Source organism: Vidua macroura, chromosome 9 (assembly GCF_024509145.1).
Source record: "Vidua macroura isolate BioBank_ID:100142 chromosome 9, ASM2450914v1, whole genome shotgun sequence".
Classification (NCBI taxonomy): domain Eukaryota; kingdom Metazoa; phylum Chordata; class Aves; order Passeriformes; family Viduidae; genus Vidua; species Vidua macroura.
The window spans coordinates 30,074,232-30,098,407 of record NC_071579.1 but is presented as its reverse complement, the minus strand read 5'-3'; the positions used below and the strand labels follow the sequence as shown (position 1 = coordinate 30,098,407).

Below are 24,176 nucleotides of genomic sequence, written 5' to 3'. Positions count from 1 at the left end.
TCTGCATTTCTGTATTCCAAGCTAACAGCCAAAATTTGCAGTAGCCTCAGAAAGTTTGGAAATGCTTGGAAGGACCCAGGTGGACTGGCCAGCTCTGCCACGGCAGGGACAGAGGGTCTCTGCTCATCATTGCTATTGTCACTGCTGTCATTTGGCCTCTTCACACCACTCCACAATTGAGGATGAGAATTTTCAGCCCATACTGGATGTCTGCTTCCAGCCAGAGGAGACTAAGACAAAGTTTGCTCGTGTGTACAAAGGAGAGGGATGAGGGGGACATAGCCAGGGTTTACTAATTCCAGAAATACTCCAGGAACTCCCCACCTGACAGCTCTGCACCTCTGACAGCAACAGAGGGATGTTTTGAAATCTCACACCTTGTAAATAGGAGAAGCACAGCCTAATCATAAAAATGTAAAGTATTAATTAATAGTATAACTTCAGTTTGTATTCCAGCTCCAACATAATGAACCTGCCAATTTTGATTGCAAAGTGAAAACTCATCTCTTTATTTTGGACAAATAGGGTTAAGCTTCTTAAGCAATTCTTTGTTGTTTTGACTTCAACAATTTATGCAAATGAGATGTTAATTAGGGTAATTGTAACTTAAATTATGCTTGTGTAAACCTCTCCATTGGTAGGAAAGTGTGGGAATCCAGACAACTGGTATTTAAAGCAGCTGTACTAACTCACTTCTGAAAGCAAAGCATACCAAGATCACTTTCATGTCTTTACAATTTGTTTTTATGAGGTGATAACATTTTTACAAATACCATCATTTTTGCTTTTTTATATTGTAAGTGACAGTCTGACATTTTACAACTGGCTTATTGAAAACAAGAATTGAGCACTCTCGCTGTAACGGACATTAACTGCTCAATAGAGATTCACATGCTAATGAGGTGAGAGGGGCTCCAGAAAGTTTTGATAAATGCGACACACACTCTAACTAGCAGTGAATGTGAGTTGACAAAGAACATCTACACCAGGGTTCAATAAAATGTAACCCTTTAAATTAATCATACTGGCAGTATTTAATAGAATGCACAACAATCTCTTTTCTGATGGCTATAAAGCAGAAGAAATGCAAAGTCTCGACAAATGAAAGTTCCCACATTTCCCTCTTCACACTGCTACTTCCATTCGAACTCCGACAATTGGTAAAAAAAGGTAGTTACTGTAAATAACAAAGTAGGAGGTTTAATTGTTTCCTTCTTTTAAAGCAGGATGCTTTTCTTCACATTTATTTGTCTGGATTCTATTGAGCAAATACCCCGACTCGAAAGATTGATCATAAAAAGCGTCACCGGTTGCACTTGGAAGGAAGTTTAAGGATACCGTCGGAAGGAAGTTTAAGGATACCGTACAGCAAAGAGAGGCTTAAATGACCAGCTTTCTGCCGGGCCTTTTTTCAGCCCAACTTGGCAATTTTTTTTTCTTTCACTAAATATAGCTTGAAGGAAAATACGCCACAGCAGTTAATCAGAAGCAGAAAGCAAAGTTCAGAGGCTTCATTCACACTGAACTCCCTAGACTTTGCCGAGATTTGCTCCAGCAAGAAGCAAAGCTGGAACTTGAGCACCAGCATCCAAGCAGGGGAGGTGGAAAATTCTTCATCTCAGTTATCTTATGAGTTTTATTTTTTATTTTTGTGTCCTGCCAGTCCTGACCCAACGACACCAACCATTGCACGTGAGCTTGCGCCATCTCAGGAAATAAAATTATTGGAAGGCTGATCGCCTCCACACATTACACTAAGGCGTTATTTCTTCCTAAAGTGACAATCCTTAATACCCTTTTTGGGTTTAGCCCGTTTTAATCTTGGCAGGAAGTGTAAATCTGTGCACTCAGCAACATCACAGCCTTGCTGGCTGTCAAAATTTTGCCTCCGCCAATGCTTGAGAGGTATTCTTGTCATTTCACTGGGGTAGGAGACTTCTCTGTCTGACATACAAGATCTCCCCAAGTAGTACAACTTGCCAAAACGCCAGCACACATACCCTGCTCACTGCCTTTCATTTTGGTAACTCAGACTTGCTCTCTCAGCAGCTGCTGGAGGGCTCTATGCAACACAACGAGGGAAAGAAAAGGAAAATATCCACGAATGAACCCAGAACAAAACCCTTCACCCATCTCCCCATCGCCTTTGGACTTTATGAGCTCACTCCAGCACATGCTGAAGTGCGCGGCAGCGAGCGCTCGGGCCCTGGGCCTGCGTATCCCAACACGTGGCCGTGCTCCCCGAGAGGCGTCGGGGCTGCTCGGCTCGGCTCCGTGCAGAAATGGTGAGTCTGGAAACGCAGGCGAGCGGAGGAAGGCATGCTGCAGCTCCGGAATGGCCATTTAGCCAAATTGCATACCTGTGCTGTGTCAGCTATATGGTAGATTCATCTCATTCCATTGGTCTAATGGATAGCAATTGAATTTAATTAGCAAAACTACTTTGACTTAGTCTCATACTGTGCTGAATGTAATGAAATCTTTCTCCTCTCTCTCTCTCTCTCTCTCTCTCCCCCCCCCTCTTTTTTTCCCTCAAATAAAGAATGTCCTTAACTGCATTCCACCGTTAGAATATTAAAAGCTATATATGTTACTTTTAAGGACAGAGTACAGCCATCCCCTTTCACAGGCTTTAGATTTAGTTATTGTATTACATAACATAAAATAATTAAAAAGATACTTCGATAGTTACACACAGTATAAATTCAATTACCGCGATGTCTCCATTAAAAGCACTTTTATAGTATGAATAAAATGCAAATCCTCTTTAGAGATCGATACCAGAAACATAATTCTATGCTTCATCCTGAGAAGGAAGTTAGCCTTAATAAATCATCCTCTTAGATTAATAAAAGAAAAACGTTTCAAAGATATGTATTTGAAGGCAATTCTCTAAAGCAGACATCCCGGTCTTATTTCTGCCGGACTCATTTTTTAGCAGTGAGGTTCACGGGCTGCACCTCCTGCTTCCATAGAGCCCCTGCCAAGGAGAAGGATGCCGAGGAGAAGAAAAGCCCCAGCCACGCGTGCTGGCGCCACGGCTCTGCCGGGATTTATTGAAACTCCCCAGATCCAGCCGCGAGAACTTTGCAGCAACTTGTCCCCCTCCCGAAATAAAAGTGCAAAGCAATTCCTCCAGATGAGTTTGGAGGGAATGTTCCTACCAAGCCTAACTTTTGCCTGGCTGGGCACAGCGAGACAAGTTCCTATGATTGATTATCGTGGTATCTCTGGATCTCTGACTTTGAACCATAACCTTTTTTGCACACAATGACAGTTGGGACCTACCATTTGCCATCTGTAGAGATGGTGGGGGAGAAAAGGACTTCGCTTACATTAATCAACCAATTAAGAACAGACTTAAACAAAACACTAAAGCATAATAAAAACCTGACTGCTTAATAGCTTTCTACTCTTAATAGTTGCCTTCCTGTAGTCTGCTGATGGGAGTAGTATCATTCTCCCCGGTCGGGGACAGGGCTCTGGCTCTGGGGCTGGGCACTACCTGATCTCAAATGGAGCTGAGGGTCCTCTGTGCTGAGCAAGACCAAGACCCCTACAGCAAAAGAAAAATAAAAACCAGAAAAGAGTTTGGAAACACAAGTTGTAAATCACAGCCATACAATGTAGCTGGGCTCTCCCATCAACTGTGACTATTAGAGAATTATTTTAGTGTGTGCAAAATTAGTAACTAATCAAAGACACAAATCACTGCTTCAGGAAGAATTAACCTTTTCTTTCAAAGTTGGGGCAGTATCCAGGGACCCCAGATATTTTGTCAGTGCCCTCTCCTCATGGCTGGCAGCACATACCAAAGGAGAGACTTAAACAGCAGCTGAATAACAGGGACTGGACTCTGCACTCGGCTGATCCGACGAGGCTCTGGAGGGAGGAGATCCAGAACCCAGTCCCAAAAGCTCAGAGCCTAATTCTGCTCTCAGGGATGGTGGGTTAAACCAGTCTTGTGCAAGATGGCAGAGAAATCTGGCTTTCTGCTCGGGGGTTAAGCAGACACCTTGTGCAATACACGCTCTGCACTGCGGCAAAGAGGGAGAGATACCTCCACATTTCTTGTTTGCATCTGCAGCTGATGAGGTTGCAAGGCCAAGACTAATAAGCTTGGACCGGTATCACCAAGAGGCACCACAGCAGCATCTTGAACAGCTGCTTGTTTCTGTTGCCTCTGGGTACCCACCAGTGCAGCTCTTAGGAGACCTCTTGGATTGTCTACTTAGTGAAGCTCGAGGAGACCAATGCATTCACAATGATAAAAAACATTTATTGGAAGGAATAATCTCTAAATCCAGACATTTCATACATGCCCAGATATTTCTAAATCATCCCTCCACTGTGTCCTGCAAATGTAGCAGAGAGTGTTCTTGGTAAAAAAGATGAAGTGTATTTACGTCAAGGTGTACAAAAAACCCTTAAATGAATCAAGATTCGAGCAGCCAAGAAAATGTACAGTGTTACTGCAATGAACATGTTTTTCTGATATTGAATAACTGAAATTTGGAACAAATTTGCAGAGGTTGGCCAAGATGGTCTCTCCGTCCTCGTGCTTTACGTCTCTTTGTCTATTGTTCATTTTAATATATTGCATCTGTAAAAAAAAATTGCAACCTACTTTATACAATTACTACACTGAAGTCCCAAGCAATCTATCAAGTTGTCATACATTTTCTTCACATTAAACCTTTTTAAAATCTTTCCTTTTTTCTATGTTTCAAGAAAATGCAGAAGAATATTGGCTTGGTCCAAAAGGCAGCACAGTGAAGCATGTCGTTCATCAAATCTGGTAACAAGAGGAGTTTGTGATACTGTGTCAGGAGAAGAAATAATCCCCAAAGTGGCATATTGAAGTTACGGAAGGTTTGTAAATCAAGAAAATTCAGACCATCAATAAACCTGCAATCAACAAAAAAAACCTGGAAAAATTCCCTGTGAGTTGATTCTGGTTATGGGGGTTTGGTGAACTCCCTTTTTGCAGCACTTCAAGCCACCCGAGACAGGGATCTGAGGTTGCCGCTGGTCTGTGTCACCTGAGGGAGGGACAATGACATGGCCGGGGCTCATGGGGCGGCCGGACACCCGTCTGGGTCATGGAAAAGCACGGCATTACCAAAGACTATTTATTATTAAGGAAAATGCTTTCATCTGTTGATGGCACCCAGAAACAATGAGCAGGAACACGAAGCAACGGGTGGGTGAGAGGGAAGGCGAAGGGAAACCGGGAATTATTTCAGCTGGAAACTGGATGAGATGCTGGGAGGAGGGGGATTACTTTGCCCATTAGTTTAAAAACTCTCCATGCCGAGGTTTGCAGCATTTGAGTGACCATCTCTACAGCAGTGTGCAGAAATAGAGATATTGCCTTAATGTCCAGCAGCCCTTGATAAAGAAGCTCCATAAGGGATGGGATAAAGCTCTAAGGATGGGAAGATGATGATCCCTCTCCTAAGAACTACAGGGAAAAATTTTACCTCCAACTCTTCCTCTATTCCCTCCTCCCCTTATTGCCTGCTCCAAAAGAGAGTCCTTACATCCCCTGGGAGCCTCAGCAACTCCCAGATACCACAGCTGGGCACTCATCACTGGGTACCAACACCTTTGGGATTGTAAGATAATATAAAATAAAGGCAAAATGTCAAGTGCTTTGCCTTTCATGGTTTCGAAATGCCAAAACCTCCGTCCCTGAACCCAGCTCACGCCGTCGGTCCCACTTCTTGCAAAACAAAGAAATCTGTTTAGGCTCCAGGAAATCCCACGTGTTACCGTACTAATTTGAGCCCAACTGTATTTGTGGTATTGTCAGGTCTTTATAGGACGATCCCATGCCCATTCCCAATGTAGGAAAAACCCGTGTGTTTAATTATCTTCTTTAATAATTCCATGGTATGTGATTTATTAAACAGGCTCCTTATTTGTAAACAAAATCAGAGGCACAAATGTGTGGCGATAGTCGCACTTCCTGGCGAAATAAGAGGCAGACAAAGAGCCCTAATGATGCACCAAAAATGCTCACCAAAAGTGTACTCTTTAAAAAGATCACCAATTTAATGCTTTTTGTATTTCATTTATCAGCCATGTAGTCATCATTCCCCTCCCTACCACCATCTGTACACACTTTCCCAATAGACCATCACAGCTGTCCCGTTTCTCACACAAACAGTACCTTTTATATGCTTCCCAACTGTTTTTAATAACTGTTCTGTGCACAGCACTGTACTTCCTTTGTTTTCTTTTTTTCCGCCCTTTTTTAAAAAATATGAAAAAGAGATATAAGCCAAACAAACAGGTCATCGTCACAATCAGTGGAGGAAGGCAATTAAAATGTTAAAAGCCTCCATGGCCACTGACCCATCCTTGAACCACACCAGTAACCCCAGCACAGAGCTGGAAAGTTCCCTGGAGAAGTTGCTAAGGTAGACAAAACTTGATAAAAAAAACCACGCACATGAGCAAGACTGTCTGACAAATCCCTCACCCTTTTTAATGAGGAAATATTGTTAATATTAAATACTGCTTCTGCAACCAGAAAAAGTTTTTTTGAGGCTTTCAAAATCTGTTTATCAGCTCAAGGCATCGCTGCCCTGTATTTTGGAACTGTGTGGACAGAAGTGTCCCATTTTCTTTTCAAACTCTGACTCATTTAACTCTTTCCAAATGCCCTGTGTATCCTGACTTTGCATCACGGGTGCTCCTGCCTTCCCTTTGGCCACCCCTGGAACTCCCAGAGCCCCAAACTGGGATGAACTGCACAAATTCATGATGAAGGCATCGCGCAACCAAGGTAACTCAGCCCCAAGCCTGGGCAAACAAAGCCGCTTGTAAAAGGCAAAACTGGGAAGAGATCCAGGCAGGAATGGGGAGAAAAAGCAACAATTCCATAGTGACCCATCTCATAGAAACCTACCCTACCAACAGGACATTCAGGAATGAAAACTCTCTGTATTTGCTTTTGTCCAGGGTCATGTCCACAGCAAACTTCAGCAGGCTGCAGGGAGATAGGAGCACACAAACAGTCCCTCCCTCTGCACCGTACAGAACCACAGCAGGTAACCTAGCCCTGGGATGGGATGGGGACACTGCTCGTAACATCCACATCCCCCAGACACAGAGCTTCACACCCTGGGGCTGCTCACCGTGAGACACACCTCACTCTTCTAGGGGAGAGTTTATTACTAAAGACCACGCACATGGAAAACAACTGGTCCGCTCAGTTCTCACCATGATTTTGCCCTCCAGCTTTTGACTGAAAAAGAATCCATGATTGAAGTGGGAGTTGAACACATTGTTTTGCCTAGAAATCATGCTTATACGTCTAGGTTAGAAAGAACAGACACCTTGAAGATACGCTTCTGAGACACAAGCGTGCACCCCCAAACAGCACCGAGCTCCGTGGCTGGGTGTTTGTAAAGGCATCTGCCTGGGAAGAACCCAAATCAGAACTGCTGAAGGTGATACCCTTCTCTAAGAAAAAGAAAAAAAAAAAAAAATTCCTGACCACAAAAAATCCCACTCTCAACTGATTGCTGTGTGTTTTTCCCAACTTTTCTAGAAATACCCACACTCTGCCCGCCGCGAGGGTTTGGCCGCTACCGAGGCTGGTGCTGCCCCAGCCAGGCAAACTGCTTGTGGAACTTCCACATGAAGTTATGCAGGACTTGCTTTTTTAGATAAGCAACTACTTTTCCCTTTTCGACACAAAACCCGAACGTAAATAGGTTTGTTGGCTATTTTTAATGAAGTCCTTGTGGCATCAGGAAAAGTCCTCATCACCACACAATAAAAGCATTGCAGTGGCTATCCTCCCTAAAAGCATCCCAACAATAGCTGGGCTTGAGAAAAGCATCCCAATACAAAGAATTCATTCTTCTGATTTACTTGAAACTACTTGGCCTCAAAAGAAAAAAACAAAAACAACCAAACCTGAATTAAATTTAAATTTTACCCTATGTTTCCAGCAACACTCGGGGATTTGGCCATTTTCTTTTTATCAAATTAAAACCTTATTAGATAAAAAGATCAGACAAATTTCAAGTGAGTACCCTTAGGATGAAATCTGTTTGACAATGTATTTTTGCTTTAAAATCTTCAAAATTATTGTTTATCTTGACAATAAATGTAGCAACTATCTAACTTGTCTTTTGATACCTTTACAGGAGTGCATCCCTGTTCGTTCAGTGTATTACAAGGTATTTTAAACACAAAAATGGTGATTTAACCAGACACGATGTTTATTACAAAGCTCAGGCAGCTCATTATCTATCCCTCATGCACAAGATTAAAGTGGTAGATGCAGAAAAAGACAGCATGAAAGAGGTTGTCCCAACACTTTTTGTTTACCTCTTCACCCCTTGTTTCTCCTGAAGCCTTCGGCAGACTGTGCACAGAGCCGAAAACTTTCCCCTTGCCAGGGGCTTTCCAGAGTTTAGCAGTAAGGAGATGCCTTTCTATGAAATACTCCTCATGAGTTTGAAAATGCATTTTGCAACCTAACAATCCATGCATGGTGGATTTCCTGGGCTGAAGAGCACTCCTGGTTTCCCATTGTGTGCTACTTAGAATGATGGAATTGTTTGGGTTAGAAAAAATCTTTAAGAATGCCGAGTCCAACTGTACTGAAAGCGGGGTGACAGTGGCTGGGATGAGAAGAGAGATGTACAGCACAGAGTACACTGCAGAACAGGTTTAGAGTTTGTTTAGATACTGAAACTATGGGCATATCATGGGTATGACAAATGGATTAAACCAAGCAGCAGAAACAACACTAGCTACCTCTCTGTGGCCAGAGCTTGGTGACATGCTGGCAGGTCTGGAGGATATGCTGTCACCTGCAGCTCTCATGGGTGAATACCATGCTGGTTTTACACCTGTGGAAGGTGTGTTCCACCCGTCTGGGCACCCCTCTGTGCCACCATCCAGCTCCCCACAGTCACAGCAAGAGCTGGGGATGGACACAACCTCCCCATGCACCAGGTGAGATGGGAAGGAGAAACCCACTGAGCAGTCCCCCCAGGTAACACCAGGGGCTTCCCACTGCACCCTGAGGGTGTCCTGCTGGAGGAGACCTCAGTGATACACCCTTCTGTGATGCTTTTAAACCACCTTTTTACATCATCCAAAAATCCAGAGCACCAGCAAATTTTCTCTCATTGACCAAACAACCACCAGGTACCACACTCACCAGCACAGCCTGTTCACCTGGCCAAATAACCCCACTTTGGATACCTACCAAGCCCATGGTGATTTTTTGCTTTACTACAGATATATCTTACCCCAAAACATGAACATGCTGAAACATCCAATCATGTTCTGGCACGCATGCCAAAAAAAAAAGCCCATGGCAACAAAGACGACAGCTTGCCAATGGCAGCTGCTGCACGCACACACAAAATTAAACTATATTCTTCTGAAAAGGGATATTATTATGGTATTTGTTTCCCCCCACCCTCACCCATTCCATCCCAAAATAAAGGGGGAAATATCAACACATCTTAAACATTAGGAGAGATGGTTAAAAAAAAAAAAAAAAAGAAAAAAAGAGGCATGGGATGGAGAATTTAGGGTTTAATAGGAGATCCAATTGGGACTGGGGCTGAATGCATGGAGCTGCCCTGAAATATTGGCTCACCTATGGGAATCGTACGGCATGAGCAAGTAAAACATAATTTAGAAGGCCTCAGAATGCTGAATTGCCTCAAGTTTGGTCAAGCCATCCCTCGGTTACAACACAAATCTGCAAACACACTTATGTGCATTAAAGAGCAGCTGATGACACCCATCTCTGCTTCCTTCCCCCTGGTGTGGACCTGCCGAGTGCCTCCCGAGCTGCGATGCAATGCACAAGGGAGCCGTCTCCTCACTGTGAAGATAAATGTCATATTGGACCTCTGACATCATGTATTCTCCAAGTAATTATTTTTGATATCATAAGAGTTGTACAGGGTGCACAATAAAATTAAAAAGTAGAAAGCAAGGTTAATAAGATTATCGTGTTGGTATAATAGGTAATGCATTTTGCAGTATATCCTTAAATCTGCCCTCTCCAAGCATAATTAAATAACTGTGATTTATATTTTAAAGGAACGCAGACAGGCCGTGTATCCTCCTACCCACATATGCTAATTACTTTCAGCCCCTAAAAATCACACAGTTGTTTGCAGCTTTTTAATCCTCATGTGTAAATAACCCGACTCAGGTCCAAGTTACGAACAATAAAGTCCAGGAAACTTTCAGAAGAGCTTGTCATTAAACCCGTCTTGATGTTATCTCACTGATCTAATGGCACTGATGTGTGCCGATACCCACGGGAAGGAGGAACGACTGCCCGGGGCCTTCGCACCGGCCCCGGCCGTGACACCGGGACAGCACTCGGACTGGGAGGGTGGGTATTAATGGAGAAGAGATCAACACCCTTCAGGAGGAGCCAATGGATGTACAAGCCCAGGATACCTCACCTGGGTCTTGCTGTGGGTCTGGGTGCACCGTGGCGGCACCGGGATCGTGGGCGACACGAGCCCACACGCTTCGCTCTAGGCCGAACTCAACCGCGCCGCTCTCCATTTTGACTCGCACGTGAGAGCCTGGCACACAAAATGGAGGCCCTCGTGTGTTTTACAGGCAGCGGCTACGAATCCAGCCCAAATCCACCCGCTCTACGTGCCACATCCTGCTCCTACATCCCGAGCCACGACGGTGCCACACACAGGGCTGAGCTCAGGTGCCTTACATCCACCCCTGGGGTAAGGACATGGGGCAATGGTAGCTAGAAACACTTAATATATAGAAATACTCTTTTTTCTCTTTGAAATTAATCACACTGTGATGACGGGTTCTTCCAGGCGCTGCCCTTGCAATTTGGGATAAAATGCTGCAAGCCCCAGATGAACTTGCTGGGATAAAACTGTCCCACACATCTGAGGTACCACGACCCAGGTGTTGATTTCAGTCACAGTTTTTGGTGGCTCCCATAAATGCAGGAGAGAATTAACAACAACCAGAGATGCGGATGCACCACATGAATGGGAAAACCAAAGCAATTAAAATGAATTTTAGTCCACCAACAAGGTTTATCTACCACAAGCCCTCACTGGCATAAGGAAATGTCTGGGTCGGCTGCTGTTAGGAGGCTAAAATAATTTCCCCTGAATTTACAGCCTGTAATTTAATCATCAGCTCCAGCCCTTGTCTGTGAGGAGAGGAGCAGGGGCAGAGCCAGATCCATGGCTCCCAGTGAGGATGCCCCAAATTCATTTTGCTGGGGACAGTCCCTGAGGCCTGGAGGGTCCCACAGGTGTAGAAAAGTGCAGGCTTTTGGGGAGGGGTTGAGGCATTTTGGAGCAGCGGGTTGAAATTTGTTTGCTGGTTGTAAAATCCTCACCAGTGCCTGAACCAGAAGCATCAGGGGGAGGAGAAGGAGGAGCTGTGAAGAAGCTCAGGGCACAGAAAGCAAGGGATGCCCTTTCCTTTACATGCGAATGGGGAGAAAATACATAATTGTAATAGTAAATAGCGGGTTTTATGAACAATTAGGATTCCACTGTCTCTTTGAAGGGTTTGAAAAGCTGACACGATGTTTTGGGTTCTCCAGATTCAGCTTTGAGGCCTCAACCAAGAGAAACATTCAGCCCCGCTGTGTACAGCAGTGACCACAACAAAGATTGTGGTTTCTCCCACACTCGCCTTAAATAGATCTAAATTAATGCTATTCATCATTGGGTGGAAAAGAAGGGAAATATAAAAGTGCAGTTGCTTGTAGAAAAGCCAGAAGCATTGGGCAACTTTCTTACCACTCACAGGCTTCTCCTGCTTCTGCACCTCGAAGCAAGGAGGCATGGAAATAACACACCCTTATACTGCGCAAACCCATCACCTGGAAAACATCCTGGGCATATGAAATACGCCTTTATCCCGTGTTTATTTGTTGTTGCTGTTGTTGTTGTTGGAGAAAGGGAAAAGATAAACCACATGACTGAACTCCTGCCAGGAGTTCGTGATAGAGCAGGCCGTCCCGAGTGCCGCACCAGTTAGTATCTGAATTATCACGGATACTCACCGGCTCAGTTACACCCGCACAGGGACAGCAGTTGTCCCACCTAAATCCTGCTTCTGTCAGCTCCCACCCTGCTCGTGGCTGCAGCGAGCAGCCAGTCCCGCTCCCCAAAGAGGAGATCATCCAAAGATGGGGATATCTCTCTGCGCCACGCGGGGTGTGTAGGTCGCCGTGTCTCATGCATGCCCACGATAGGTGACTGCATGAAATTTGGGGTGTTGAAGAGCTGTGGCTGTCCTCTCCTCACCTCTCCTGACTGACATAGAGACCCAGGCTCCCACCACTGACTTTTTATGGGTACTTTTTGTAAGGCTAAAACAACACAAAATCTGCCTTCTCCTTTTATTCCTTGAGGGCAGAAATACTGTGAGATGTCTTAGTGTCACTTTTTTTCTTTAAAGCTACAGATGTCTCACTTTGGCAAAAAATAATGGAGCAGAAAAACAACTCTATCAGCCTGGAAACACTAAAATCTCAGCTGACCGTTGATCTGCTCAGGTTCTCCTGGGCATATATTGGGAGCCCTGTGCAGGGAACACGTGTGAGATACCTGCTGCGAAGCTGCCTTAAGTGATTTTATGGTAAGAGTAAATGCAATCTGTCTGCAGAAAAGAACTTTAAGGACTGTTTTGGATATAGGCTGGAACAGCCATGAGCTGGAATTAGGTTTTTCAAAGCATTATAGGTGGAGGGAATGTCATGGATGCTTTAAAAGTCTTCAGATAGGCGTAAAAATGACATATACATTACGCATTATCTCTACAGAACAAACACCATTTGAAATGTGTTCCTTTTTAAGTACCATTATGATCTGTCTAAAGAGCATTTTGGTTGAAACTTTGGAGGAAAGGAGAAGAAAAAAAAAAAAAAGCCCACTGATCTTACACCTGCTCTTTAGCAGTGGGAAGTAGGTTCTCAATCTGTTAACATGACCATCTGGCCAATCTGCATATCACGGCTATCTGGATTACCGTACGATGGAATGACAATAACGTAGCCAAAACAAAAGTAAAACGCATCAAAAACTAACGGGAGCGCAAGCCCTTTTGATTTCAAATTAAATAATAAATGTGGTATCAGAGCAGAGCGAGAAAGTCAGCTAAATAATTAAAAATGAGCCTTCGGTCCGGCATAATTAAGTAAACAATATGGTGTGTGTTTCTGTATGAGCCAGCAATAGTTTCCACCGTCGAACGCTCCACTTTTGCAGAGCAGCGATCAGGAGTTCAAGGCGCTGCGACAGCTCTTTCAGTGACGTACGGTATTGTCAGGACACCTCTGCCACCCCTGCGACACCCGGCCCGGCTGCGGCTATTAACAGGATTAATGCAGCAACAATCAATACCAATTGTACTAAAAGATTACTGTGCAAAGCCTCGGGTATCTCTCAGACCCCCCGAAACCTCCACGGGTACGGGGGCTGCTGCATTAACCCATCTTTGGGTTATTCCCATCGATGCCTCTTTATGGTCGTCCAAGGAGAATATTTTAAGTCTGTTGACGGGAACATAAAATGGGTCGAGCTTAAAGTTCAAGGTCATGTGCTATATACCACTGCCCAGCAATTAGCCGCAGAGCATATCTAAAAGTTAAGTAAATTTTCAGTCACAAAAATAAGGATGAGTTCTGGCACCTTCGCTGCCTTCGAGTCTAAACGTGAACAGAAAAATGAGCTTACGTAAATAAAACCTAGCCCCAAATTTTTTCTTAAATTTGGGATTTTTATATGCCCTTCTGAAAGATTAAAAGATTTTCTCTGCCATGAATACCTCGCGAGTTTAATTCTCGCCCGAAGCGCATAACGATGGCCGGCCAAAAAAATAAACCAGGCATTGCAGCATCGCCTCCTGGCCCACTATCCCGCTTCGGCCACTGGAGAAGTCTCTAAAAACTGTGACCTCTCAGAAAATTTAACTACTTCTACTGCGATCCTATTCTCCAATCTGACCACATTAGCAGGAGGAACTCCAAAGCAGTAAAAATCTCCAGAAAGTTCTCGGTTGAGTGCCTACTAATGAACAAAGGTTAACTTTATCTAAAAGGTCAAATGCCTGGTGGCTAAGGTTGTGACCTTAACAACTTAAATTGTGACCTTGCCACGTGCCTAGTATATTGTAGATTCTGATACAGATCATCTGGTAAAGGACCGGTCATAAATTAGCTTTACTGTTCAACTCCCACAAAGAAAACGGTTTGCCACAATGGTTTCCAACTTGTCATTTGATACAAGAGCAGAATAAGTGAAAACTAAAAAGCAAACCCAAGTTCAGGGTATGAAAATACCGCCTGCTTTTAGTTAAGCAGATTAGAAACTGCAAACTGAGAGCAATACTCTAGATTTCAATACATTTTTTGGTCAACCTCTAATTCACAAAGCACCGATCTTCCTTTCCTTTTTCTTTTTTTTTTAAATTTCTTTTTTTTTTTATCCTTTTAATGAAAATTACATGTAGTTTGCCTATTTGCATATTTTTGTTTTCTCTTTCTAGCCAGTTCTTAAAGAGAATAATTGATTTCAGTAGCTTTGTAAGAAGCACTATTTAAATCTGTGCACATGTGTTCCCTTACAGATGATAGTGCCTACTGAAGGAAAAGCGTGGATTCAAAGCAATAATTATCCTACATGTTTAGAAGGAAAGGGACATCTTGCTGCCGAAGTCATCTCGAATAAGGACATCTTGGAACAGAATACTCCCCCCAAGAAAAGAAGACAAAAAGTGGGGGGAAAAAAAAACCCACAAGAAAAAGAGAAGCGAGCACTATGGGTGAAAAGGTCACAATGGTTTTGGCACGTATCTTCAAGCACGTTTCGGAGTCTGTGCCTCCTGCCAATACTGGCAACTTCTCAAAACTTTTAAGGAGGTAAAAACATTGTTTAGTGTTTACAAATCTTCTGTACTATAGCAGATGCTTGTCAAATCCGCTATATGTAAGTTGACCAGCCTACCTAATATTTGCGCTGGCGACTTCCTCCTTATAAATACATGGTCCATACATTTGGGGAGCGAGGTCTGATGGAGTTGGAGACAAAGGACCCTTAATATTTTTTTTCTTTTGTAATTTTCCTGTTGCGCACCCGGCACAAGCTGCCATTACTGCGGGTCTGCGGGAACCAATGGCTGTCAACTTGGCCAATGTTCAGGTGTAACAAAGACTGCTGGGATACATCGGAGGGGGGAAAAAAACGGGAAAAAAGGGGGGAAGAAAAAGAGGTAGCTCTACGCAAGGCTTTCGGTACACCTCTGTGAAGCCATACAGACAGCGACCACGCTGTGCCACCTCCCAAAAAACATCTTGTCCCCCTCCCCGCTGAGGTTTAGCAGGAATATGCCAGCACACACTCCTGCATCGAGAGCACAATGCAATGCGTGCAATCAGCAAACAACGGCCGAAAACACGGCGCGGTGCGCTCTGCATGGGCGCGCGGCTGCTCACACAAATCCCCAAATCTAACCCCAAAAAACCGTGCCGAGGCCTCGCGCCGAGTTTCCGCGGCAAACACCGAGACCGAAGGACAATCGGTGCGATCGCTGCCTGTTGTTGATGACGGCAGGAATAAATAACAGTTCGCTATCAAGACTACTGTTTGCCACCAGTGTGCTGATAAGATGGTATATCCCTAATCACAATATTGAACTTTTATAACGTCTACTGCCTGACTGTTATAACACGGAGAGATCCCTTGAAGCTCCCCGAAATACTCCCACCCTTGGGTTTGGTCCTTTTCTCCCCGTCCTACATTTCTGTGACCCTACGTGCAACCTAAGCCAAGACTGTTGGTTTCTGTCAACGATTTGGGCGCTCCACAGAGGGCCTGGGAAATACAATATGGATCAGTATTTACCGCATCACACTATATATAAATCCAAATAATAAAAACCTGTGTGCTGTAGATCAGTAAATAGGCATTTATAGCTTCTATTTGTAAATCAAAGCATTTTAAATTTATCACCCCACTCCAACATGCGGAGGAGGAAACTGAGGCAGACAAAAGGGATGTGAGTCCATGGTCCCCGCGGGGTTGGTGATGGAACGGGAGGTGACCTGAAATGCCCCAGCCCCAAGCTCCCTTCAGTTAGCCATTTATCCATAACGCTTCCTTTACGGTGGCCATAATAAAGCGCAGAGTAAATAAATAATTTTCCTCAATATTTGCCTACTTCCCTTTCACCATAAATGTACAGTATGATTTACCACCTCACACCGAAGTGCAAAGTAAATGCTGCAGCTTATCTGTAGGAAATACCATGAGGATACTCAAAAGTTATTTCCGAACAAGGATCATATCTGTAAAATCCCAGCGGCGACATTGCCTAACGCAACAACCATGGCAGGGACTCAGCACAGAAAAACTTTGGGGAAGCCAAAACTTTCTGCAAGACCCTCTGAAAGAAGTTGGCATGGGAAACGCAGGCTCCCTGGGCTGTAATTTGCTTGGTTTTCTTACCGATAAATATTTATACAGAAGTGGTTTCTACTAATATCATTCCTCTCCCCCCTGCTCCTCTGTTTTTCCAGCCTGTCCAGCTCCTCAGCTCACAAGTCAGGATATGCTGGGGGACCCACACATCCCATACATGAAACTCAGGGCATTGCACTTCACACACTCACGTTTTTCTGCACTACAATCACTCAGGAGAACTACAATAGCATATTATTCTACCCAGTCAACATACTACACATCCTCTAAGCACGCCGAGTCATGCCGCAGGCAGAGCATACTTTGTGTTGGAGTCTGGGATCCCAAGATTTCCATCACACGTTAAAACACCTCAGCCCTTCCTCATAAGCACAATATTGTCAATTCAGGATTTTTTTTTCAAGACCTGCTTAGCTTTTAGGTGCATAAACTGTGATATTTCGGGGGTTTAAATGTCTCCTTTTACCCCTAGGGTTACCCAGAGGTTTGTTTCATGCCCACTCAGACCTGATGACTAGGTTTGCTATCAAGGGAAGTGTCTTCTCTTTTCCCTCCAATCCTGCAGGATTTACATTCCCCATCTCATCACTGTGGGTTGAGGATACCTGGTAATCCTGACCCACAGGCCTCAGGCATCTCTAGCCCTCCTGGACAACTTTGTGTATAACATATGCAAACTTTATTTAAAAAAAAAAAAAAAAATTAAATCAAAATCTATCTGCTTTCCCCCAAAATTAGGATAAAGAAGCCGTGTCTGGCTGTGAGCTCTCCTAGGACAACAATTAGGATAACACCTGTGAAGAATGTCCGAAATGCTGTTAACCGCGGGAAACAAGAGCCACTTTTATGTGGCTGCACCTTAAAAACCCCATGAAAAAAAAAAAAAAAAAAGTGAGGGGGGGAGTTTTGGCACCCTCCTCGCCACCCCGGGAGAGCAATAACCGGCATCCCCAGTTCCCTCCCCAGCTCATGCAGCCGCCGCAGGGGCACGGCACCCGGCACGGAGATAACCGAAAAGTTGGAGAAGGTGGTAGAGAAAGGCACTTACCTGCTGCGTGCACAAAGTATGCCAAATATAAATCGAGTTCCTTAACAGAAACTCCTATATGGTGGGGCTGTACGCACAGCCCGGGGTTAGAGCACTGTGGGGACTTTACAAGGCGCTCGCCATCAGTACTTTCGAGCGGAATACCTTTAAATAAAATCACCATAACAAGGTCCAACCTCCAGACCTTATCTGCCTGGCGAAGGCAGTCAATTCTTCTCATCTTGCCCTTCTGGTCTGGATTGGAAAGAACGCAACACGGAGGCTTTTTTCCTGTGACTGTGAGAACAAAATCCTCCCGAAATTCAGGCCTGATATCTTTCCGGAGCTTTGCCAGAAGTCTGGATGCCCATTTTTGCTTTACCTCGGGTTTTTCACTTAGCAGTTCGTCCTTCACGGCTCTCTCTTCCTCTTTTGACATGCGTTTTTCATGTTTTTTGAAGTATTTTCTTTTTCGGGCTTGCAGGTTGAACCACGTGTACGCAAACGCTCGGACGTGAGGCAGAAGTGCTTCGATGAAGGGATGAAATTCATCCTGAAAAAAGTTACAGAGAAGGGTTGATGTCACCGAAACCATCAAGAAGGAGCCTTCAAAAACAGGGCTTTTGCGGGATGGTGAGAATTAGGAGGGTGCTGATAAATTTTAAGTGCTGTGGGACCCCTCAGTGATGGACCCCGAACCCACCACCGCCGCATCCCCGCTTCTCTTCCGCACCGATCCGAAACCTCTGCTCCCGCCCCCCAAAAACAGGGTCCAACTTTAACCAAGCGCCCAGATGGAGATGGTGCAATGCTGGCGCCCTTTCCCCAGTCCCCAAACCTTTAAAAAAAAAAAAAATTTAAAAAGGGCAGAATGAGTTAAAAGCCAAAAATTCCTTTGCAAGTCCACTTGCGGAGTGCATATCTCCCTTTGCTCTCTCCCTGACCCCGCTGCTTGCGGTGTAGCCAGCGTTTGCCCGCCAATTTGGCAAATCCTAAACATTTGGATGCCAATCAATGTTTGTATGGGGAAGTCTAAAGTATAGTAAAACTTTCCCTAAGATATATTTGGAAATAGCAGCCGGCAGAATAGTAAAATGCCACTATAGCTGTATATACAATTACAATGAAGGGTGGTTTTCACTCTGGTTCCTAAACAGTGAAGGGAGCGAGAAGTACCGTGGTTGATTTGTCCTGTGAGCGCAATCATAACTAACACTAAAATCCTAGAAAAAACAAGCCTTGTAATTTATCTTTTTTTAAATATTTTTGTTTATATTTAGTAAAAAAAAAAAAAAACAAAAAACCCACGACCGAAAAAACTTGCTATCTGGGCATATTAGGGAAAGTCAAACTCTGAGCCTTCCTGTAAAATTAAAAAAAAATAAAACTCAAAAAAAACCCAGGAAAAATTGAAAAATGCGGTAACAGAAAACTGTAGCATAACTTGTGCAAATACGCAAAGAATTATTAATTGTATCAGATTTTCAAATATTTTAAAAGAAATGCCCTACTCGGAAAGTTAGTTTGGCCATCCGGAGACACTGCTTGCTTTGTGTAACGAGGAGTTAAAGATCACCCCTCTCCCTTGGCACAAAAAAAATCGCAATTAAAATTATGCTGACGCTACAAAAAGGCAAGAAGACCCCTCGATTTTTTTTTTTTTTTAATAATTACATATATATAGATTTATATTTTTTCCTCACTAAGTATTACATAAATCAGCTAAAGAGATCAGAACATATTATAATATACTGGGGCCATGCTTCTTGTTTTTTCCCTGAATAAATGAATGACCCAACTCCAGGCTGCACATAAAAACATATCCAGCCTATGGGGCCTGATCCAGCGCTGCCTGCTGGGGACGTCCCTGCTTCCAGTACCTGCTTTTCTCAGGATTGGGCCCTCCAGCAGGGAAAAATAAAGTAATCTGTGCAACATTTTCCCCAGCATGGGAAAAGCCACCCGCTACCCACCCCTGTGCGAGGAAACATCGGAGATTTTTCAGATTAACAAACAAACTTTTTTTTTAAATTATCCCATGGAGTACATTTTCTACTCAAATCATTGTGAGTCATGCAAATATGGTTATTAAAACAGACATCTTACTTCCTTTCAACACTTTATTTTAATTTGCATTGTTCTTTTCAGAAATTATGAAAAATTGAGAAATCAATAGTAGCAAAATCCTGTCATAATTCAAGACCTTCTGCTGACTCCCCAAAAGCTTTCATTGCACTTATTCTGAGTGGTCCCAGAATTATAGATACTTAAATCTATAGGTAGCACCATTGCATTTATTTTTAACACAGATTGTTAAAAACTTTCCTAGCAGCACAATATATTTCATTAGAGCAGAGCGGCAACAATCAAAGTACTATGAATGATTATTAAAATAAAAGCAGGTAATATAAAATAAATCGCTCCAGTGATTGCCACATTCCTTTTTTTTTTTTTCCCTCCTCTACGGGAAAAGATGATAGTTTCAAATTTCAATAAAGTTAAAAAAAAAAAAAAAAAAAAAAAAAAGAAAAAAATTGCTGCGAGTTTGCAGTCGGCAGATTCAAAAAGTGAGAGGCTCAATCCCAGCACATGGAGCTGCTCTCACCCACCAGAAACAGCTCTCACAGGGGGGGCAGGCGGGGGGGGGAAAAAGAAAAATATAACAACTACAGGTCCCTACAAGCTATTAAAAATAATAAACCCCCCCTCCTGATCCCTTCTGTCCTTCCCTTTCCCCACTCAGGGAGAGTCCAGGAAAAAAGGCCTTTTGTCAAGTGGAAGTTTATCTGTGAAGGTACACAGAGCAAAGAGGCTCAACAGCCCACAGCGAGCCAGGGCAGCGCTTCCAGCCTTCCCACTTTCCAAACACGTCTTGGTACATCCTGAAATATTTTAACTTTTCTGCTTTAAGCAGCGCTTTGTCCTGCCTGATCTCATGTGCTCGGGACTTTTTTGGCTCGGCGTTGGATAGCATCCAAGAGAGAGTTGCTTTAACCTGCACTAAAGCTGATTTCTACGATGTGAACCTGAAAGGGGAGGTAAAAACAACACCCAAAAAAAAAAAAAAATTTTAAAAAAACACTAAACCACTTTAAAGGGAGGGGGGAAAAAACCAAGATGCTTTTTGGTGCAAAGTCAGAGTCTGTGGCCGAAGTAAACGAGAAGCCCTGCTGCTCAGGCGCGAGGTGTGCACGTCCCTATTACACCCTAATGTGTCTTTTCAAAATGGTGTATGAGGAGAAAAGGTTAACGACTCATAAACAGACCAACTTTCAAAGTGTCTTGGTAAACACGCTGCTCCGGAAAATCGCACCGCTTCAATCTCGGCGCTGAGGTATTCACAAAGTCCAAGTGGAAATAAAAGCAGCCAGGACTGATCAAACAGAACTGGGCTGGATGCGGGGACGGAGGTGGGGGGGCAGCAGCTCCTGCACAATACAATTTTTTATTTCAGTGGCGCTACAGACTCCTCAAAAAACCCAAAAAGTTTTGGGAATGTGTCAGTGCAAGTGTGCTAACAGATGTGCAACAACTTGTCTGCAGCCTCGCTGCAAAATAGCAGGATTTTAAGGAACTGGTAGAAAAGGCAATGATCTTTCCCTTTCCACAAGTTAGCTTGAAGGGAAACTTTAAAAGTATTTGATAAAGCTGTTAGCTTTCTCCCCTCAGTGTTGGATGGGTTACCTAAAAATAAAAGACACCGGAAAGCTGGCAGAGCAATAATAAAAAGTTGGGGTTTTCTTTATTGCACTCCTCTCCGAAGTTTGAGGATACAGCTCTTCCGAGAGCTGCCTGTCTCTAAGCAGCACCTAAAATTTGGGCCGCACAGTTCTGTACTGTTTATCCCAAAATTCTCCTCTGCTCTTAAAAAAAGGTGTTTAAAAAAACAAAACAAAAACCCTATGACAAAAGAACCCCCACGCCAACCCAAAGGCGCCTTCGATAATGTAATCCTGCAAAGGAGGCTTTGAAACAATGTATTTCTGCAGATCTTTTTGAAATTGAGCCAACTACAGCGACCCTTGCTAATATTTTTACAATCCATTTGCTTGTAAATCTATGAGGAGACGTGCATATGTTCCCCAACTATTTCCTAGCTCCTCAGCAGATATGTAAATGGAACGATGTTTGGATTTTTCCTGACAGATGACACAAAATGCTTGTGCCATTTTGGTTCCAGGGCTTGGATAAATATGCTCAGAACCAGGATTTCTGTTTGTTTTCCTTTTCTAACCCACTTTCAAGAGCTTCCCTTTAAATCTGAACCAAAACGTGACAAAAAAAAAAAAAAAAGAAAAAGAAAAAAGAAAAAAAATCCTTCCTAAAACTTGTATCAATAAAAGCTCTTGAAATGATAAAATAGGAAAGTACTTGCAATAGCTCAGGGCTCACCCCCTTTTTCTATGGAAAAATGACAGAATCACCTAATTGATCCTTCGGAGGGAAGAGTTTGTCAGGAGGCCTCTAATCCTCCTATTACTTTTCCGAACGTGCAGCAAGAATGCCAGATTTTCCTAACGGAGTCAAAGCACATGCCTGGCTTTCTGCTTTTCTTTTGATAAATTAAAAAAAAAAAAAAAAAAAAAAAAAAGCTGGGGCGGGGGGGGGCACGGGGACAGGACACGACTGGGCCAGGGAGCAACCAGCCCATGGATTTATTTTCTCTCCTTAATATGCGACTGGGCCTACTGAGCCCCAGGAGCCCCACGTGGAGATGCCAAGAGCGCTGGCGCTGCGGGCCCTGCACGGAGTGTCCGGGGGTCCCTCCTGCAGCCGCTGCGCTGACAAAAACCAGGTATTTCTCAGAGTTGAATTAAAGGCACAAACTTTGCCCAGGCTCTGCCCGGAGCTGCTGCATCCCATCCTCTGCAAACTCCCGCTGCTCACATTTTCCTCCTGCCTTTTGAGCAAGTGTACGGTTTGGAGTTTCGTGCCCCCGCCGGCCTGGTGTTTTCTCGGCAGCACCCCAAAATTTGGGGGAGGCTGGAGAAAGAGAGCAGACCGCGACTGGAGAAGGGGACGAAACTTTCACAGCTCTTCGGGCTGCCTGGGAAGCTGCCGCCCCTCTCCCTGCAATTCCTTGCCTTTTTCTCGACGGAAAGAGCCCGGAGAGGCTTTCTCACCGGGAGAAAAAAAATATTCCAATTAAATTAATAAGAATAATGTAGTCAAAATCTCCTGCAGGAGGAAATAATCTGGGGTTTGAGTCCGCCACAAAGCATTTCCTCGTTAAACCATTATATCCTGCTAATTGAAGGGGTGTAATTCAGCGTCCTGCAGCAGCGCGCGGGGAAAAGGGGGGCCGGGGGCTCCGCGGCCGCACAACCGGGGGGCACCGCGGAGCGACACCCCCGCCTCCACTCCCCGCGCAGCCCCGTCCCGCCGCGAGCGGAGGGCGCAAAAGTTGCGCCGAGTGCCGCGGGGCCCGATCCGCGGGCGGGAGGGTGGCGGGGGGGACACGCGACACACGCGGGACAAGTTTGCGGGTGTCCGTGCGGGGGGGACACACGCACGGTCCCCCGGCTGGGGCGGCCTCCGCGGGTGCGGAGGGCGCCCTGCGCGGGGGCGGCCGCACCGCGCCGCACCGCGGGAGCGAGCCCAGGTGCGGGGGACGGTCCCTCTCTCCGTGCCCGGGGCGCTGGGGGGGACGCGGAGCCGGCGGGGCCGCTCCCGCGGAGCCCCGAGCGCGGTGCCGGGGGGTGCGGGCCGCGCCGTGCCCGGGGCGGGGAGCGGCGCAGCGGCTCCAGCGCTGCCCCGGGGCCGCGGTGCGGGGCGGTGCGAGGCGCTCCGGCGCGGGCGGCGGCATCGGCGGCATCGATCGCGGATGACCAAGCACGGCGGGGCCGTGCGGGTCGTCCCGCAGCACCGCGCCCGCGCGGCCCCCCCCGTTAATTAAAGCATTAATAAGTAGGCGCCATTAGCCATGTGCCGACACAAATGGCCGTGCGGGAAGGGGGTGGAAGGGGGGGGGGGGGGGGGATGCGAGCGAAAGGCAACAAAGTTAGTTTCGGCGAGCGGCGGTGGTGCCCCTTCCCCGGCGCGCACGGCCGCGCACCCCCGCAGCGCCGGCCCCACCGCGCCCCGGCGGCCGCTTACCTGGGTGAGACAGAGCGGAGAATACATGACTGCTGCGGGGGGCTGCGGTTTGGAGGTGTGCGTGTGCGGGGAGAGAGGGAGAGAGAGAGGGGGAGAGAGACAGAGGGAGAGGGAGAGAGAGGAGGGGAAAAAAGAGAGAGAGAGAGGAGAGGAGGGGGAGCCCCGAGCCTGCTTCTTGCTTTCACATTTCCAACTCTGCCAAACTGCAGCCAGCGCGGAGCCGCTCCATGAGCTGAACTTTAACCCCGCCTCGACTTTCCCGCACTACGCGCTCGGCATGCCTGCCCCGCGCGCCGTTAAAGGCATAGCGCTCGCTGCGCGCCCCTCCGCCGCCCCCGCTCCGCGCCCCTCCGCTCCGCTCCGCGCCCCTCCGCTCTGCGCCGCGCACCGCCCGCCCCGCGCCCCGCGCCGCCCGCCCGCGGGGGCGGGGAGGGGCGGGGAGGGGGCTGCGGCGCCGCCGCCTCCCTCCGCCCCGCCGCCCCGCAGCGCGGCCAGCCGCGGAGCCGAGAGGCGAGCCGGGCTCGGCTCAAAGTTTTCCTCTTTGTACGGGGGGAGGTTTTGTGTATTTTTCTATC

At 45.7% G+C, this 24,176-nt stretch overlaps 1 protein-coding gene across 10 annotated transcripts in view; it reads right to left on the bottom strand.

Annotated features, from left to right (window-relative positions):
* Positions 1-23,857, bottom strand: part of NFIA (nuclear factor I A) — a 250,101-nt gene extending 226,244 nt beyond the window's left edge. For 8 of the 10 annotated variants that reach the window (XM_053985776.1, XM_053985777.1, XM_053985779.1 and 5 more), the window contains exons 1-2: positions 23,602-23,711; positions 17,527-18,058 (exon numbers count right to left, since the gene is read on the bottom strand). In XM_053985776.1, coding sequence (XP_053841751.1) covers positions 17,527-18,058; positions 23,602-23,628 — 559 coding nt within the window. In that variant the 5' untranslated portion in view covers positions 23,629-23,711. Of the gene's footprint in view, positions 1-17,526; positions 18,059-23,601 lie in introns of all 10 variants that reach the window. The other 2 variants (XM_053985785.1, XM_053985784.1) reach the window with 1 other exon arrangement.
* Positions 23,858-24,176: the final 319 nt, after the last annotated feature.